The 17,316-nt window shown below is 38.6% G+C and overlaps 2 protein-coding genes across 2 annotated transcripts in view; one reads left to right on the plus strand and one right to left on the minus strand.

Moving 5' to 3' along the window:
- The window catches only part of psmd1 (proteasome 26S subunit, non-ATPase 1), a 37,918-nt gene that overhangs the window by 19,223 nt on the left and 1,379 nt on the right, over positions 1 to 17,316 (minus strand). Inside the window, exons 3-16 of the mRNA XM_030727434.1 lie at positions 16,972 to 17,045; positions 16,452 to 16,621; positions 15,881 to 16,089; positions 15,586 to 15,729; positions 14,092 to 14,318; positions 13,715 to 13,775; positions 12,760 to 12,888; positions 12,510 to 12,598; positions 12,346 to 12,424; positions 12,017 to 12,190; positions 11,750 to 11,861; positions 11,171 to 11,367; positions 10,681 to 10,776; positions 10,151 to 10,215 (exon numbers count right to left, since the gene is read on the minus strand). Of these exons, the coding sequence (XP_030583294.1) occupies positions 10,151 to 10,215; positions 10,681 to 10,776; positions 11,171 to 11,367; positions 11,750 to 11,861; positions 12,017 to 12,190; positions 12,346 to 12,424; positions 12,510 to 12,598; positions 12,760 to 12,888; positions 13,715 to 13,775; positions 14,092 to 14,318; positions 15,586 to 15,729; positions 15,881 to 16,089; positions 16,452 to 16,621; positions 16,972 to 17,045 (1,826 nt within the window). The remainder of the gene's footprint in view (positions 1 to 10,150; positions 10,216 to 10,680; positions 10,777 to 11,170; positions 11,368 to 11,749; positions 11,862 to 12,016; positions 12,191 to 12,345; positions 12,425 to 12,509; positions 12,599 to 12,759; positions 12,889 to 13,714; positions 13,776 to 14,091; positions 14,319 to 15,585; positions 15,730 to 15,880; positions 16,090 to 16,451; positions 16,622 to 16,971; positions 17,046 to 17,316) is intronic.
- Positions 1,241 to 7,269, plus strand: htr2b (5-hydroxytryptamine (serotonin) receptor 2B, G protein-coupled). Its single transcript, XM_030727435.1, has 3 exons — positions 1,241 to 1,728; positions 5,455 to 5,655; positions 6,311 to 7,269. Exons 1-3 carry the CDS (start codon positions 1,452 to 1,454, stop codon positions 7,267 to 7,269), a joined length of 1,437 nt encoding a protein of 478 aa, XP_030583295.1. The 5' UTR covers positions 1,241 to 1,451.

The following is a 17,316-nucleotide window of genomic DNA, read 5'->3' on the forward strand; positions in this document are numbered from 1 at the left end:
TCTCAGCCTGAAGATGCGAGCTCACTGAGGACAAAAGGGAAAAGCTATGCAGTATAAGTACATTTTCAAGCATGTACCTCTAAACAAAAGGTTTCTCCCCATACAGCGCTCCTACCTCCCCTCCTCTTCAAGCAGAGGAGTGAACAGAAAGTGACAAATATAAACAGTGGGACGGCAGTGTTGAAGGAAATTACCTCCCAGAACAACTGGCATGTTGCCAGCATGAAGACATTCATCTGTTTTGTATAGAGTCTGACTCACTTGCAAGCTGAAGGGGGAGGGAGGGGAAGACTGAGACAGTGAACGAGATGGGAGAGAGTGCGAGCGGATCGCGGGCTGCGAACGAGAGGCAGCGAGTGGGAACCGGAGAGCAGCAGAGGAGCAACAACATCTGAAAGTTTTAAACCTGTGATCGCGGTAAGTGACGCGCAGCGAGACTGGAAGTTCCTCCAACATGTGGAAGCAAATAAATTCCACATCATGGACTGCTTCAGACTAAGACAGATTTAGGATCTGCTGCTGAGGGAGGGCATTCTCTGTCACATTTTTGTATGGTGAACGGAAGAAATATAAAGATGAGATAGGAGACATTCAAAGAGAGTGCTGTCCCACCCTACGAGGTATGCAAAGACTGAAATGCACCGGGTGTCAAGTGGTACTCTTTTCCCAGCACAGAATACTGCTTTAGTATTTAGGAGAACTAAAACGTTAAGGCTTGGGAAAAGACTTAAAGAGCTGAAAACTCCAAAGGAGGAGGACAAAGAAGTACAGCTAACATTACCTTGGGAAACAGGTAAGAAACTTGCATGCAAACCATGGTAACAACCATTTTTTTCTTTTTCTTTTTTTTTTAAATATAATGGGGATTTTAGAGTCACTTTTACCTTTGCTTTGAATCTAAAATTTAGCCACAAGGATATTTAAGGCATATAAATTCAAAACCTTATACATTCATCTAGTAATTCTGATTAAAAACAAACGACTGAAACAATATGTATAGACCACTTGACGGATTTCACATAATTCATAATCTGTCTTTACCCTATTTACTACCATTAACATATTATTTTGTCATCATTTAGGCAAACTTAAGGAGACGAGTAACCACTATCCCTTTAACAGACCTATTTCTTCTTTGAAGTGGATGACAAGAGTATCAGCTGCCTGGGAAAGTGAGGACCCCTGCTCACTGTGGAACATCTCACTGTGGAACTACTAATTGTGGTGGGATTATTGCCAGCTCTGGATTTTATACCACTGGATCCCCTTTTTTTGTTTCTTCAAGCAGAAGATCCTCTCCGTTTGGTTTGTAAGGGATGCAGGATCTTGTGTGCTGCCCCTGAACTGTCCCACCCTACCCTGTGCCCTTGCCTGTGGGACACAGTGACCATGCTGACCGAGTCTCTCAGACCAGAAAGATCAGAGCCCCGACCCACACTCAAGCCCGCTGTATGCTCAGCAGCACCCTGTCTCAGCCAGTCATGGCACAGCTCGAGGCTAACAGCTCACATGCAGACAAAGTGCCTGAAATTCAGCTGAAATGGGCTGCCCTGCTCATTGTCATGGTCATCATTCCCACTATTGGAGGAAACATCCTGGTCATTCTCGCAGTGTCGCTTGAGAAGAAGCTGCAGAACGCCACCAACTACTTTCTAATGTCACTTGCTGTAGCTGATCTGCTGGTGGGACTCCTAGTGATGCCCATTGCGTTGGTCACTGTTCTCTACAGTAAGTTTAGCATGGGGCTTTGGTTTTGAAAACTTTACTATGCATATACTACATATGCTTTAAACGCATTACATTATAAGGGAAATAGTAAACATGTGAAAGACCTATAAAACAATACATAGCAATTCTTACTTTTCCCCTTTTAAAGGGCTGTTATTTGAAAAATTTACAGTATATTTTTATTATGAATACACAATAAATGACTGACAAAGAATTTCTAACAAATACTCAAAACAAGTCTTTAAAACGAGTTCAGGAGTGACTGAAGCGATAAAGGAAAATAATCGCCCCCCTAATTCATTGTAAACTTGTATTTAACATTTATTAGCCTAACATTTATTATCTACTAAAAGAACCATTAGATTTATGGATAACAGAGGAGGAATAAAAACAATTTGTGAGGCAGTATTAGATTCACTCTTTTTTGGCCATCTCCAAAAAAAAAAAAAAAAAAAAAAAAGATTAAATATAACAAGAGATAACGGACAATAAACACACTACTTCCTGTGGCGGAGCTATGGCAGCAACTCTACAACTGAACTACTGCTCTATGGGACTATTACTAATGGAAAGTCATGCTTCCATTAATTCCATTAATAGTGTTGTGTAAATACAGCTGCACAGGAAAAGATTTAGACTTGTATTATCCCTTTTTTCATGCCACAACAAAATACAGAGCTATGGCAAAGCTACACATTATTCTCCATTAGTTCAATTGGAGGATAATGAGCTGGATTATAATTATGTCTAACACACAAGCACGGAGATGTGGATGTGTCAAACTGAAAGCTGCACAAGTCAGATTGGTCATAGATGCTGCTTAAGTACTTATCTTAATGCAGAAGCTAATTAAAGAAGAGCCATATAATTAATCTGCCATTACATCTATTTCTTTAACAAATCTGTGTCTGGAAACATGCTATTTTAATTGGGATTGAATTGCTATCAAAAAGGATTCCAGCTGTCAGGGTTTTACATTAACCTATGTATTAGACAAGCCAATCAAATGTCACTTTAAGACTCTTTATAACACTATTTATTCAACTCTCCACAGAAGCAACATATAAAGCATGTTCATCAGTCTAACCAGAAGCTTAACCCCCTTTTATTTACCTTTAATTGAGCAGTACAACCTCCAAAGAGGTTTTAGCCACTGCCAAAGGGAAAAATCACCAGTACTGTAAAAAAATTATTTTGACTAGTTTTATTGTAGGTTCATTTACCTAAGCACAATGAACATTTTCATTTATCAAACAGCCATAAATAGCAATATAATTAATAGATTTCTATTCAATAAGGAAACACAGACTTACTCCTTTTATATCATTCATTTCATTATGCATGCTTCAGTAGACACCCAAAGGCCCATTCTGAACCATGAAAAACTACAACATTGTCCTAAAGCATCTGGCTTAGAAACATAAAAACAGCAAGGTTATTGATTTTTGAAAACCAGCACTTAAATGTAGGACCCTCTAAAGCAATTTATCTAGGTCAAATAATATTTAGTTCTAAGAACCAATCCAGTGACATCAAAATATTCTTGTCTCTGTAACAATGAAAAAAAAAACTATGATTAAAACACACAATTTCATTATTGCAGTTGACAAAGTGATAAAAATTAGATATTACAATTTGGTGACGACCTCCTGGAAAGTTACATATTCTTCCATGAGTACCAATTACTATGTTAACTTATTATCATAGCTAATGACATTGCCACAGATAAAACAATAATTACAGGCATCTTTTCAGTAGTATTTGTCTGCTAAAAGACTGCAAAAATAAGAAATAAAAATAGACTCCTAAAACGTGCTCTCCTTTTATGAAATATATTTTAAGACTCAGGCAGCTGTCATTCCCTCCTATTTAAAGAGAGATGAAGTGCTGAGGTGAAATCGAAGAGGTCATGAGGGTATAAACAAACAGATACAGTGTGGATTTAAAGCTAGTGTGAAGCATAACTAACAATGGTGTGGACAGTCATGCTGTCCCAACGACCTAAGCTTAAGGGCATGAGATGCACAAAGTCACATAGTGAAGGAAAGATTATATAGGTAACATAACCACAAGCAGTCCATTACTAGACTAATACCACAAATATCACCTAATACCCAATACAACAAAAAAAACCCAGCAGTGAAACCAGTGATATTTCTGTAGATCAAAGACAACTGTAAGGTGGGGCAGATGAAAGAACTTGAAATGTGAAGGGCTAGAAGAAACAATAAAAATACACCTGAGCTTGCAGACTAATAAAGTTGTGTATCATGTAAATTAAGACTGCCATCACTGTTAATTAAGGGTAGTGATGTCCTGGTTATGTGTCCAGTACCACAGTTAGAGGTGTTTGCTTTGCACCATGTACAAATAAGAATGTGTTTGAGATCCAGTTTATCTTTTTAACCTTTACCCCCTTCTTATGATCCAATAACAGGTGAAGAAGGTGTAGAGAGGCCAACAGCAAGTCCTTTCCAGATTCTTTTCAGCTATTTATCGTATCATAATAATTATTAGGCCTTTACCTTTAGCAATCTAATCACATCTAACAGGATTAAATTTTTCTATTAACCAAACTCTCTCAAGCATAATCAATTTCACTCTGACAGATGTCAAATCACTATAGCCTCCTTTTACCTTTGATCATCCTGCCCATCTATCTGACTCCACTAGCTGCCTGAAGTTGGCATAGAAACCTACTTTGCTTTTTAACATAGATATGTTTTGCAGAAAAGATGATGCAACACATACTTCCAGAAAATGCTTCCAGTATTTAGTCACTTTCCCACATCTGCTGAGCAGAGGTATAGACACCTGGAAAATGTAAGAGGTCTTCTTGTTTAAAATGTAAGCTATGAACAGAATTGGTTGTAAACTTCAAATAAACCAAAATGCAGCCAAAAAAAACAAAAAACAAAAAAAAGCTTAAGTGAGAAGCCAGATTTTTTTTGTTGCTTTCTTAGTAGGTTTTCATGTCTCTACTAAACAATAATATGGCAATTTAATATATTCAAATTTTGGAACTCCCCTATTCCTCCTCTATGTGTTTTTATTTAAAGAGCTGTGGCTTAGGCTTTTCATACTGTGCAATATGCTATAAGCCTCTTCTTTATTAGAATATCACAGCATGCAGAACATTTTGAGCAGAGACGCCTTTCTGGCAAGCAAAAGAAACAAAATCTTTTTCTGAAGTAATAACACTTCATTCCTATTTTTTGGAAATCTTTGACTCTTTGACACCTACATTTGTTCAAATTGTCTAACGAATATCAACAAACATTAGATGGCAGTTTTGTAATTCTTAAAACAAAAAACACATCAGAAACCAGTGCAGTAGGGAGGAGGAGAGCGGCATAATGCAGGAAAATTTCAACTGTCTTTTACTATGTTAATGGATGAGACAAAAGCCAGAACAATTACTTGCCAGTTTTATGCCCAGAACTCAAAATAAACACTACTGTTGAGAATAGTCTCTGCCACATCTACATAAAGAGGTTCGAGCTCCATAAACACTCAGTGAACCCTCCTTTTTCCAGTAAAGTAATTCTTCACAGATAAACAAACAGCAATCATTTGCATGAGTGCTACTTCTAAGCCATTGCCATTGTGTTACATCTACCCTAATGGGCAGTGAGTATGACCATTCTTTTTGGAAAGAAAGACAGTTAGACCATAAGTGTATTAAATTAGCTGCCAACTCTAATTTCCATCTCATCTTCTCTTTAGACTCTGGATGGCCTCTTCCTGAGTTTCTCTGTCCCATTTGGCTCTTCCTTGATGTACTCTTTTCTACTGCATCCATCATGCACCTTTGTGCCATTTCACTGGATCGCTACATTGCCATCAAGAAGCCAATTCAACACAGCCAGTACAAATCCAGAGCCAAAGCACTGGCCAAGATTGCACTGGTGTGGCTCATATCCATTTGTAAGTATGTCAATTCAGCTTTCTGCAAGTTGTCTTCAGACCAATTTTACACAGCACTACAGCAGATTACAGAGTCAAACCTTTTGACATAAAACCCCCAAGAGGCCTGGTTTACACTCAGATAAAATAAAAATAAATGCTATATAAACAGCAACCCGTTAGCTACATACAGCTAGTCATTAAGTTAAAGATAAAATCAGTTGTGCAAAACTGTACAAATGTTCAGGTTCATTCTTAAATACATACAAACAATTCTGCTTTACAGCATCAGCCCCCTATGTTCAGCTCTAAAGTGTAAAATATTTGGCCAAATCCAATGAGGGATTATGGCTCAGTACTCACCACAGTCACTTTGGCTGTAAGGCTTGGTTTTATTTAAACTTTTAAAGCTGGCTGTACACTGTTGCTTATTTTAAGGAGAGCAACAAGCCAGGAATGATTAGTTTTTGTAAACACAAAGATGTTGCAATCAATCTTACCCTGTTACTGGGGATGCATTTAAGTAAAGGTAGAGCTTTCCCTGAAATGAAAAATTACTGCATTTGTTTTATTTTTTAACATCAGCCACTATGCTGTTCATCAAATCAGTATGATTTAAAAAAAAAACAAAAAAAAGTGTTTTCCAGTATTAATTGTTGTTGCCGTCATTTTGCAGGTATTGCAATCCCAATTCCTATTAGGGGCCTTAAGGACTACCACCTTCCCAACAACATCACCTTCAACAGTAACCACACGTGCCTGCTGAAAACAAACACCTTCTCGGATTTTATTATATTCGGCTCTTTGTCAGCATTCTTCATCCCTTTGACTATCATGATGGTCATCTATCTACTGACTGTCCACGTGTTGCGCAAAAAGGTTTATTTGCTCAGGTCAAAGGTTACTCAGCGCTTTAGCTCTCCAACAGTCTCCACAGTTTTTCAAAGGGACCAGTCTATAACTTCAACTGAAGCTGAGCAAATGCATGTGCTGGACAGCAGACTTCCCAGGAATCAAGAAAAACCAAATGCATGCACCACGACTGCTAATACACTAAATGAACAGTCCTTTCGCAGAATGTCAACCATGGGCAAGAAGTCAATGCAGACTCTGAGCAATGAGCAGCGTGCCTCCAAGGTACTAGGCATAGTCTTCCTCCTGTTTGTAGTCATGTGGTGCCCTTTCTTTATTACAAATATCACCTCTGTGCTATGCGAAGGTTGTGATTCCAATGTTATTGCCCGCCTCATGGAGATCTTTGTTTGGGTGGGTTATGTGTCATCAGGCATTAACCCACTGGTGTACACTCTCTTCAACAAAACTTTCAGGCAGGCATTCACACGCTACATCACCTGTAATTATAAAAGCTGTGCCAGTAACCTGTCAGGACAACATCTGAGGGCGTCAACTGCAGACTGGACTCTCACAAGGATTTCAATCAAATCTTCCATGGCGGAGAACTCTAAACTATTCATGAAACGGGGAATGAAGAATGGCATTGGAGCTGTGGCTTACCAAAGTCCACTCAGGTGTCGACAAACACCTGTACAGGCATCTAGTGGTGTTGTGCTAGACACAATAATTCTGACTGAAAATGAAGATGGTAAACAAGAGGAACATGTTAGCTGTGTATAGCCATACACAGGAAATGAATACGAATAAAGGGGAGCACTTAAAGTGGATACAATTTATGGCACAAATTGTATTTCTTTAAAGACAAAGGCTTGTTGGAGATAGATGTTTGAAACACAAGAAATGTGCTGTTTCTCTCAATTTGATACATTTAATGACAGGACAACGAACCCCAAATGGTTTATAGTTTTCTATAGTGTACACCGAGAGAGCAAAACACCAAAATGCCAGCTAACTCAGAACACTAGAGAAATAATGTTTTTTTTAATCCTTTACAAGCTGCAAATATTCAGATCAACTTTTGAAAAACAAAGATATTTAAAATCCTGTGAGTTTTTCCCTACTAGCAGAGTGTACATAGCAGCCGCTGCAGTATTTCAACTGACACACAGGCACACACACACACACACACACACACACACACACACACCAAAAGCAAAGAGCTCAAATCAAATCTAAGCAATTTATGAAAGTCATTTAAAATGAATTGGGCTCTAATGTTTGTTTACATCAGTTACACAAGGATGAATTTTCAACTATGAACACAGAACATTACATCCACAAAGTTCAGGCCACCAGACATTATGATGACCTGTAAACTCCCTGAATGCAGCATACAGTATATTTCCTCTGCTGGTCCTTTCAACTTAAACTGTCTAAATATGCTGTAAACCATCTCGGACTACATGCTTATATTTTTTCAAGACAACACAAATGACACAAACGCATTGCACTCTTGAAAAAAATACTTAATGTATTTGCTGGATCTTTGAAAAGCACTCTTGTATGTGTATTGGAGCCTGCTGTTTTGACATGTTAAAAAGGTTTCCACTTAGATTGTACATAGGAAAGCTCAATGTTCCCTTTAAATGGAAATCTATGTGTTTAATAAAATATTTCCTGTGTTCCTGAGAAAACTGCACTAATTCTAACCATCCATTTCTTACACTGTTGATGTCCACATTTGCATGTTACAGTAATGTGATCAGCAAAAATGGACTATCACGAATAAGGGCTGGGCAAAGCAAAACAGGACAAAATATCCATACTAAAAAAAAAAAAAAAAACGAAAAACAACATCCACAGTGTTCATTTTTCCCCAAATCATAAACACCAAAGCAGATAAGAGACTATGGCAACAAATCCACTGCTATGCAGACTGAAATGGGTAAATAAGAATACTGTAATGACAATGTATTTAAGGAATTTCTCTTTTCTGTGCTTAATAATATCCAATAATACAATTTTTATAAGCAGGAAACCATCAGATATGAAAATGCTGAAACAGCTTAAATTCAGCTGTAATTAATAATAAAAATCCTAATTACCTTGGCAGGCACAGCCTGAAAAGTGCAACTCTGCTGATTTAATATGAAAAAGCAGAAATGTAAGGCATTCAAACTTCGAGCTGTCCTTGTGAGGTATGCTGTAGGAGTGCATGTAGTTATTCTTGAGCCTTTAGGGTGGGAAACTGGAGAAGAGTAGGCAAACTAAATAGCTCTGGTTCAGAAGTCTTTCTAAACACAGAAGGATTATGTAGCGAACAATTGATCACAGAATATCACATAGCCTTTTTGGGCTTAAAAATGCACACCCTGATGTTTGTGAACTGGCCAGGCGTTCTGTTTAACACAGCCCTGCTCTCTGGTGGGTGAATGCATACTGACGTTGGTGCGATAAATGCCTATAAATAGCTGGAGAAAACAGTGACCTTGATAAGAACCTCACTGGTATCATTGTCTGACAGAGGAACATCTTTCATGAAGACCAGTATCTACTAATAAACTGTAATTTATTTATTTATGCATAAATTTGTTTTGTAAATTTTAGAGAACAGTGTAAATTTTCAACACCTCTTTAGCACAAACTATAAAAAGGTGACTGAGGAAAAGAGAAGCAAAAAGGAAGAAAATCAAATACTTCTGTATCAGTAGTGATGTCTATTCTGTGTAAAACTGCATGCATTCACACTACAGGGCATCTGCATGTAAATGTCATTCACTGGTTTCATTCATTTGCCAACTGCTAAATTAACTTATTCACTTTAGAAAACCATCCACTAATAATATACTATCTCAGCTGTTATTACCGTTCCATAACAACACTGGATCAGTTAAAATGTTAAGCAGGGTAACTGGAATCAAGCTAAATGAAGCTTCCACAGCTAACCAAGAGAATAGCTGCTTGTAATGACAGAAAACTGCCAAACTAGAAAGATTTCTTCCTTAAGGACCCAGAAGGAAGTCCACTCTCCCTGTTGACAGTTTGTGAGGGACTCCCCTTCCTACATTAAATTCATTGACATAAGCTCCACAGTTATCCGTTTTATAAAGCTACTCCGGCAGCCAACTCTATTGACATCAGTGCGACTGGCTGTGGTTGCCCCATCTTCTTCCTACTATTAGCATTCAGCAACTCTTTTTCTTAAGTTTAATGATGCTTTTTTACATGTGACAGGAGGCATCTAAATTAGCATCCACTCATACTGAGTCTCTATTTTAATCTCTTGGATCTCTTTGTGGAGGTAGTTTTTCATTTGCCGGCTGTGTGTAAGATAGGCAGCCAGTGGAGATGTAACACAAACTGAAATCAACAACCATAAACCACCAACCTTTAATTCTCTCCCTCCAAGCAAACAAAGATTACTGTACAACTGTTAACACCTTCCTTTTACCAGATGGATAATTTGGCTTAAACACGCAAATTTTCTGATTGCCCCTTTTTAAAAAAAACAAACACACAAAAAAACCTTGTGCTCAAATAAGTACATCTTTGTTCAAAGGTTTTGTTTTGCATAAAACTGGCACAAACATTGAGGATTTGGTGCATGTGGGAAAAAAGCAAAACACAGTTCATAGCTCAAGGAATGAGGTCTTGATCTTACCTGAACAAGATGAAGCCAATGGACTCGACAGCAGCCCGTCTGACATCATCATTCACATCACTCACCTTAATAGAGATGGGAAAGGGAGTCAATTAAGCAAGATGGGACTTAATCTCAATGATGTAGATCTTTTACTACTCACGGTAAAAAAAAAAAAATGCTCTACTATTAAGCTCTCTAATAAATTTAGTTAGCATAAAGTGCCACCTACAGGACAAAGGCTGTTCATACATCTGCAATATGTTCTGTTACAAGAAAGTTTTGCAAGATTATCCTTGAATTAATACACCAGCACCAGTTTAATAGTTTCCAGTAATTGAAAACAAAAAGGAAAAATGTGAATGAATTTTCCTATTAAAACCATTTGATAAAGACAGAAAATAAAGAATTATAATTCTGACACTTAAATGAGTAGCATCTATGATGAGACCAGCTATTTGTGGATATTCCATCTCCTTCAGTGCCATCACCTTAAACCTGTCCTCCCATCAGTGACAGTGTTGTAAAGAAGGACAAAAGGAAGCACTCACAGCAACATGTAGCAGGCGTCGGATGGCCTTGTTGTTCCCGGAGCCACAGTATGCCATTGCCACAGTGTACATACCAGAGCGCCGCAGGATGGGGTCCTACCATAGACAGTGAAAGAAAGCAGAGCTTTAAGACTGTGTCTGGATACACATCTAAGATCAACATAATTTGAATCATTTTCTACATCTAGTTCTTGGCACAAAGTACAGAGGAAGAGTCTCACGTTTGATGTGAACACAACTTGATGTTCAATGACTACAGACAGAATTCAATACATCAAATATCTGCACACTGAATTGTGAGCTTAACAGAAAGCAGTGGCCTTTAAGAAAGAGGCCGTCCCTCTTTCTAAAAAAGAATCAAACTTCCATTGTTTCCTACGTATCAGTAAGTCGGGCCTTCGGCAAACAAAGCTCTACATTCTTCAGTCCTTTGAGATGTTTTATCCTCACAGTGTGTATAATTTGCTTTTGAAGGTCTTTTCAGTCATACCTTGTCTCTGCAGAGGCTTTCAATAAGGGCATCAGCCTCCTCCATACGTCCATACATGACCAGGGCAATTCCCACCGCCAAGCCACGCAAGATCTTCTCATGTTGCGTCTCCTGAGCATAGCCCACCATGTCCTCGATTGCCTGCGCCGACTTGGAGCCCAGCATGACAAGACCCAGAGCCAAGCCTGCAGCTTCACCTGGGAGGTCACAAGATTTCATGAGTATGCCTTGCTCGAGCCTTTGTTCTTTTAAAACCACATGCTTATGTACATGAATAACCCAAATGAATAATTGGCCATAGCACAATAAAAAACCAAAAAAAAAAACCAAAACACTTGTATGGCTCTATGTTTTCTCGACCACATACAATTACTTTAAAAATTACACATATTTAAAATGCAGCTCTAATAAAAAGGGATCTACCAGAGATGCTCAGGACAGACAAAAGTAAAATAAATAAATTCTGTTGTATTTGTAAAAACATTATAATTAGTAAACAGAATAGCGAAAAGCAAACTGGACTGCCTCCCTTAAAATTCAGAAAACCTGTTTACTGATTTTATCGAAGGGCCTACACACCAGTGACAGCATCATCCTGATAGAGGTTTGACTTGAGCAGATCGTAAACATCCTGTCTAGCTGTGCCCAGTGCAGCCAAACCCAAGCCGAGAGCACCACCATGACGGACAATCTGTGAACGGGAAACAGAAAACAGATCATCAGTGAAAGCATAAAACTGACAGAGACTTAAACTAGCTGCTGGTCTCAACCTTTAGCTGGGGCACAAGTATAACATTTACAGGGTATTTGACAACAACCTGCCAAACCAAACCTCAAACAACTCACATCATTGCTGGCGTTCTTGAGTTGACCGAGCAGGTAATCAATAATGTCCCCACCGTGGTTGGCATGAATAAGGCCCAGGGCATACAGGCCGCCTCCTTCCTGGTAGGCAGAGCCAGGAGAGGTATCTTTGGGCAAGTAGGTGGCCATTAACTGGAGCGCCTCTTTTTCGTGACCCTGAAAAACAGCATTTTCAACATTAGAAACACTTTATTCTTGTAGTCTACAGCACTTTGAGTGGTCAAGTAGAAAGTGTTATATAAATGTGAGTACATTACACTACAATTCTTTTTGGTGTTCTTAGTATTACCATCACTGTGTCAGAAATCTACCTTGTGGATGACACCCAGACTTGCTGTGGCTGTGAATTTTGCCCAGTTTGTTGCTCTTGCCAGCCATTCTAAATTTTCTCTACAAGAACAAAACATGGATTACAGTAACTTGAAGCAAGTGAATTTATCAATCTCTCTCAGTATCAACCTCACAGCATAGTTACCTGAGGAACTGGTCACTTGTGGTTCCTGTGTGCATGAAAGAGTTGGCTATAACCGTAGCTGTGTGACACACTGAATTTCGAACTGCATCCTGGAGTAAAAGGAGTGGGGGAAAAAAAAGGAATCTTAGGAACAGGTCGCTACAGCACATTAAGTGACCTCGCATAAAATGCAGTTCACCTGACCATGTAAACAACCTTTTTATTATTTAATTTTCTATAAGCCACACATCTCACTGGTGGTGAACATTACCTTTGTGTTTTTGAGAATCATTAGATCTGTATTGTTATTTCGGATTAAGAATTGCAGGTGCAGTTCAATGGCCATTTCCCCACTGAGGATCTTGATCATCTTTGCGTTCTGGTCTTTGGACTCATCTTTCTGTAAAAAGACAAAGTAATGATGACACAACCAAATTGAAATGGTACCTTTTAGACTTAAGGAGTGACTGGCACTAAAGGCCTGCACTACAAAGCACTTGGTGGTTCACTTTTACACACATACTCAGGATATATTAGAGGCAACAAATCATAGTGTAATTACATGTATTAAAACAAAAACAAAAAAAAATCACCTACTAACCAATTCATTCTTTTTGCAAATGGTAGCACCAGGGCTGTTTATTTGTATACTGCTCTGGGAATTAAAGCTTGCTTTAGATTTCTCTGATGAGCATCTATATTAGAGATGTAGATTATCAGCTGATGGAAGTGCCATTTCATTCCCTCTAACCTTAAAGCAAAGACTAATTAAAGCCCTGGAGCAGTGTACTTGATGACACCAAGGTTTACAAGTTTACTTTCAATTCAATTTCAATTCAATTCAATTTTATTTATATAGCGCCAAATCACAACAAACTGTCGCCTCAAGGCGCTTTGTATTGTGGGTAAGTTTAAGTTATATTTTTTATATTTGTTCTTTTCTCCCAACATCCAATAACACTATCAGGACTACAGCTAAAGGTAGTGGTACTGATACACAACCTGCATTTTTTTCAGAGCTTGTTATTCTCGTGAGAACCACGTGGCTCTATTCCAACACCACCCCTTTTATGTGAATGCATGCAGACTGCTTAGCGTGACTGTAACTGTTAGACTTGGTCAGGAGGGAGTGAAAAAGATGTAGTGGTTATGCTGAACATGCTTTGTAGTGCAGGCCCCTGGTATTACAGAAGTGCTTCAGTTCAAAACAAAAACAAAATGCTAACCGTTTCTGCAGGCTTTCCAGCAGGGGAGCTGCCAGCTTTGTCATCAGTCTCCATTGCATCACTGTAAAACACGCAACAAATTTCAGTCTGTACGACGTGTGCATATTAGCATTAATTTAAAACTCAATATTAAGAATTTCTTTATTTTGGTTTGGTTCATTTCAGGAGGTTTGAGATGCATACCCAAACCTTAGATGGCTGAATACTTAACACAGCGTCAAATCTTTTCCTGCCATGATTACAGGGGTTTAAAAGAACTCAGAAAATCTTAACAGGTATTTCCTTCCATTAGCTCTGATAAAGCCTCAGACCCTGCAAACATGAACCAAGCTAAAATGCTTCAGCCTTAGAATTAATTACTCTTTGTCCCTGCCTACCTCTCTTTGTCTGGCGTGGGCACAGTGCCTGTATTTGTGGAGCCAGGGACTGCAGGAATAGGTGTCCCAACAGTACGCAAGTTCTGAATGACAGAAGACAGGAACTGCTGGCTGGCACTCTCATAGAGGTCAAAACAGATCTGGTAAGCCATTAGCAAGTTGTCCTCCTTCACCAGCTTCTCCAGGATGTCACTCACAGCTTGTGGGTCGTCCAGGAATATCAGGCACTGGAATGGGGAGGAGAGAGACAATTGGAGAGGGCTGTTAGTTTAAGACAGTTCTGGAAAACCTGTGAAAATAAAGCTATTCATGTGATCAGCATATAGCATCACTCACAACAGTTATACTACATAAATCACCCAAATACCTCTCAGTAGGACTTAGGGCTGATGTTGGTTTGGTTGGTCAATGCTACAGTCTTTTACCTAACAAAAATTCCAGCCATGCTGTTTTCATTCCATATGAGAGCATGCTGCATATAAAACTCAGCATCTTTGGGGATTGGACTGCTAATCTGACATTTTGACCATTTTTTTTGTGTCTGTTTAGCTGCAAAAAAGTGAACTCTTTGGAATCAAAGACTGTGATTGCATATAAAATATGGACTTATTTGCAATTTTCAAATGTCAGAAAATAGTAAAATGAAGACAAAAAAGCAGTCTATGTAGTAAAAGACCTGGCTGCCAGGTCAGGCACAGGTTCTATGACTCCAAAACCTAATCGAAGTGCATCTTTCCATTAGTATCCTCTCAGTAGTCCTACCTGACCTCATGTCATCATTGGACATTTTTCAGTGGTTTTTAGCAACTTCCTCCAGAAACATTAAACCTAACCATAACTTGGCAATCTTTGGATGCTCTGTAGAAACCCTCGAGCTTCCACCTTGCATCCTGATTGTACTGCATCTAGGAATAGCAGTTGCCAGGAAACCTATTCTTTTAACTTGGAAGTCTACATCTTCCGCTACCTTTGCACACTAGATTAAGGAGATGTTATCTGTTACACAATTGGAAGAATTATGTATGTGTAAACCAGATACTAGGGATAGATTTAACAGGAGATGGGGGCCTTTTCTTCAGTGATGCCTTTCTCTCCCAAGCAGTGATCTCTACTTTTCTCTCAGGCCCATAGGATGTGGAATTCTGTTTAGATATTTTGGTTATATTCTTGGTTGTTTTCTTAATGTTAAAACTGTTGTGAAAGTTGCATCATCTTCAAATTCCTATGTATGTTTGATGCAATCCAGGGGTGTCCTGTCTTTAAACCCCTTTGAAATTAAGCTAAATATCTGTACTTCAATTGCATCTTGATCCTCGTATTTCAGATGTACTATTCTTACATTATGAAGTGTGTCATAGTCTAAACATTTCTGGACCTGCCTGTATGCCATTGTGTTATAAATCTAATGTCTAAATGGAGAAAAAAAAAAATCACAGTGAGGGTGGTCAGCGAGTCAATGCATTTCTAAAAAGCTTTTAAGAATCCATTTGTTACCTGACAGACATTGATGAAATCAGGTTTTTCCAGGTTCATGTAGAGTTTGACCAGCACCCTCAGCACCTCATTACGGAACTTCTTGTTCTGCATCAGGGACATGCACACCTTCAAGCTGTAGGCAAGGAGGCCACTCACATCATTCTGCATGAGAAAGGAAAAGAAAAGAAAAAAAAATCATAATTACATGTTAATAACCTTAAACAATCAACAGCAGTAACCAAAATGTATATCTCATAACAGCTTGTTTACAGAATTCCAAACTAATCTCAAGTCAGCAGAGAACTGCACTGACCGATTCTAAGATGGTCTTCTCAAACATGTCCAGACGTCTAGTTTCCAGGGCGATGCCAATGGCCTGTTTATACTTGTGATCGTCTAGGCAACGCAGAAACATCTTGTTGACAATGCCCTCGAGACGGGGGTCGATGCTTTTCTTCTCCTCGCCCTCTGGCAGCTCAGTATTCTCCACCCGCAGCTTGGTGTAGTGGTCGATGCATTTGGCTGCATTAGAGAGAAAAACAAAACAAAAAATATTAACAAGATACGTAGGTTAAGATATTGATTTTATACATACTTCTTCAACACAAAGCCATATAGGATAAACCTTAAGTGTAAACCGAAAGTAACGATTTGCATTTGTTCCATGTTTTGTTATCCCCTTCAGTCACGATACAGGAATTCTGGTGGGAAACAAATTCTTCTTCTGCCTACATAATCTTTTTAGGTAGAAGATGTCAGAAAATGAATATTACAGTACAATATATAACTCTAGAAAGTGATGTACACAGTGACCGAATGGGTTATTTATACTTTACAGTACTAAGAAATACAAGACAGCAAAAAACCTGCCCCCACCCACTCACCAATGATGGTCTCCACATATTCTGAGTCATCTGTAACACTGAAAAGATCTCCTGCACCAAGAGCATAGTTTAAAGACTCTTCAAAGGCTCCAAGATGGTAGAAAACCTTAGAGGCCACCAAGGCTGCAAATTCCCTGCTCCGGAAAGACTCGTCCTCATACAGTACCTCACTGTGTAAAGACAACAGCTGTTACATAAAACTGGAAGGGGGGGGGACACTGGCAAGAGACATTTTTTTAAATCATCATTAAATGTAAACCGTAGATCAAAATGATCTATCATCTGGTGGGAAAATTTTAGTTCTGCATTTGTGAATGTGAGGCAACTTTACACTGCACTGCCATATTTAATCAGTAAATACTGTCTGCAGTGTATCAACATTTACAGGGAAGGTCAGTTAAATCTTTCAGTTAAATTATTTCGCCCTCATGCAGACACAGAAATAAACTATAAACTTAAGTTCTTGCTGACTTACTTCACAGTACTATAATAACTATAGTACAAGCTCTTCAGTACTTACATCTTATCTACAGATCCCGAAATCTCAGCCCAGAAATCATTCACGATGGCATCCAGCTTGTGCAGAGCAAACTCCTGCAAGAAAAACAAAAGTGTTGTTTACACATTCATTTTGTATTCACTTTTATATAACACTTCACATCCCAAATGATTTTCCACAAAGTATGCTGTGTACAGAGATAAAACACAAACATCTGAGCAAAACTGAATGAGCCACGCTGACAATTTACAAAGGTTCAAAGCTTAATGTAGATTAATGTAAAAAAAAATTTTTTAAAAACCCAAAACAAACATCTGATTGGTGCACAATATCTTTTAAACAGTAGAAAGACAGACGTGAAATTTA

The sequence above is a fragment of the Archocentrus centrarchus genome, chromosome 4 (assembly GCF_007364275.1).
Source record: "Archocentrus centrarchus isolate MPI-CPG fArcCen1 chromosome 4, fArcCen1, whole genome shotgun sequence".
Classification (NCBI taxonomy): Eukaryota; Metazoa; Chordata; class Actinopteri; order Cichliformes; family Cichlidae; genus Archocentrus; species Archocentrus centrarchus.

Excerpts from the sequence above, each read along its gene's own strand:
- htr2b (XM_030727435.1), top strand. The coding sequence starts at position 1,452 with ATGCTCAGCAGCACCCTGTCTCAGCCAGTCATGGCACAGCTCGAGGCT. Across the intron at positions 1,729-5,454 it reads GTTGGTCACTGTTCTCTACA|ACTCTGGATGGCCTCTTCCT; the intron begins GTAAGTTTAGCA and ends TCTTCTCTTTAG. Across the intron at positions 5,656-6,310 it reads GGTGTGGCTCATATCCATTT|GTATTGCAATCCCAATTCCT; the intron begins GTAAGTATGTCA and ends GTCATTTTGCAG.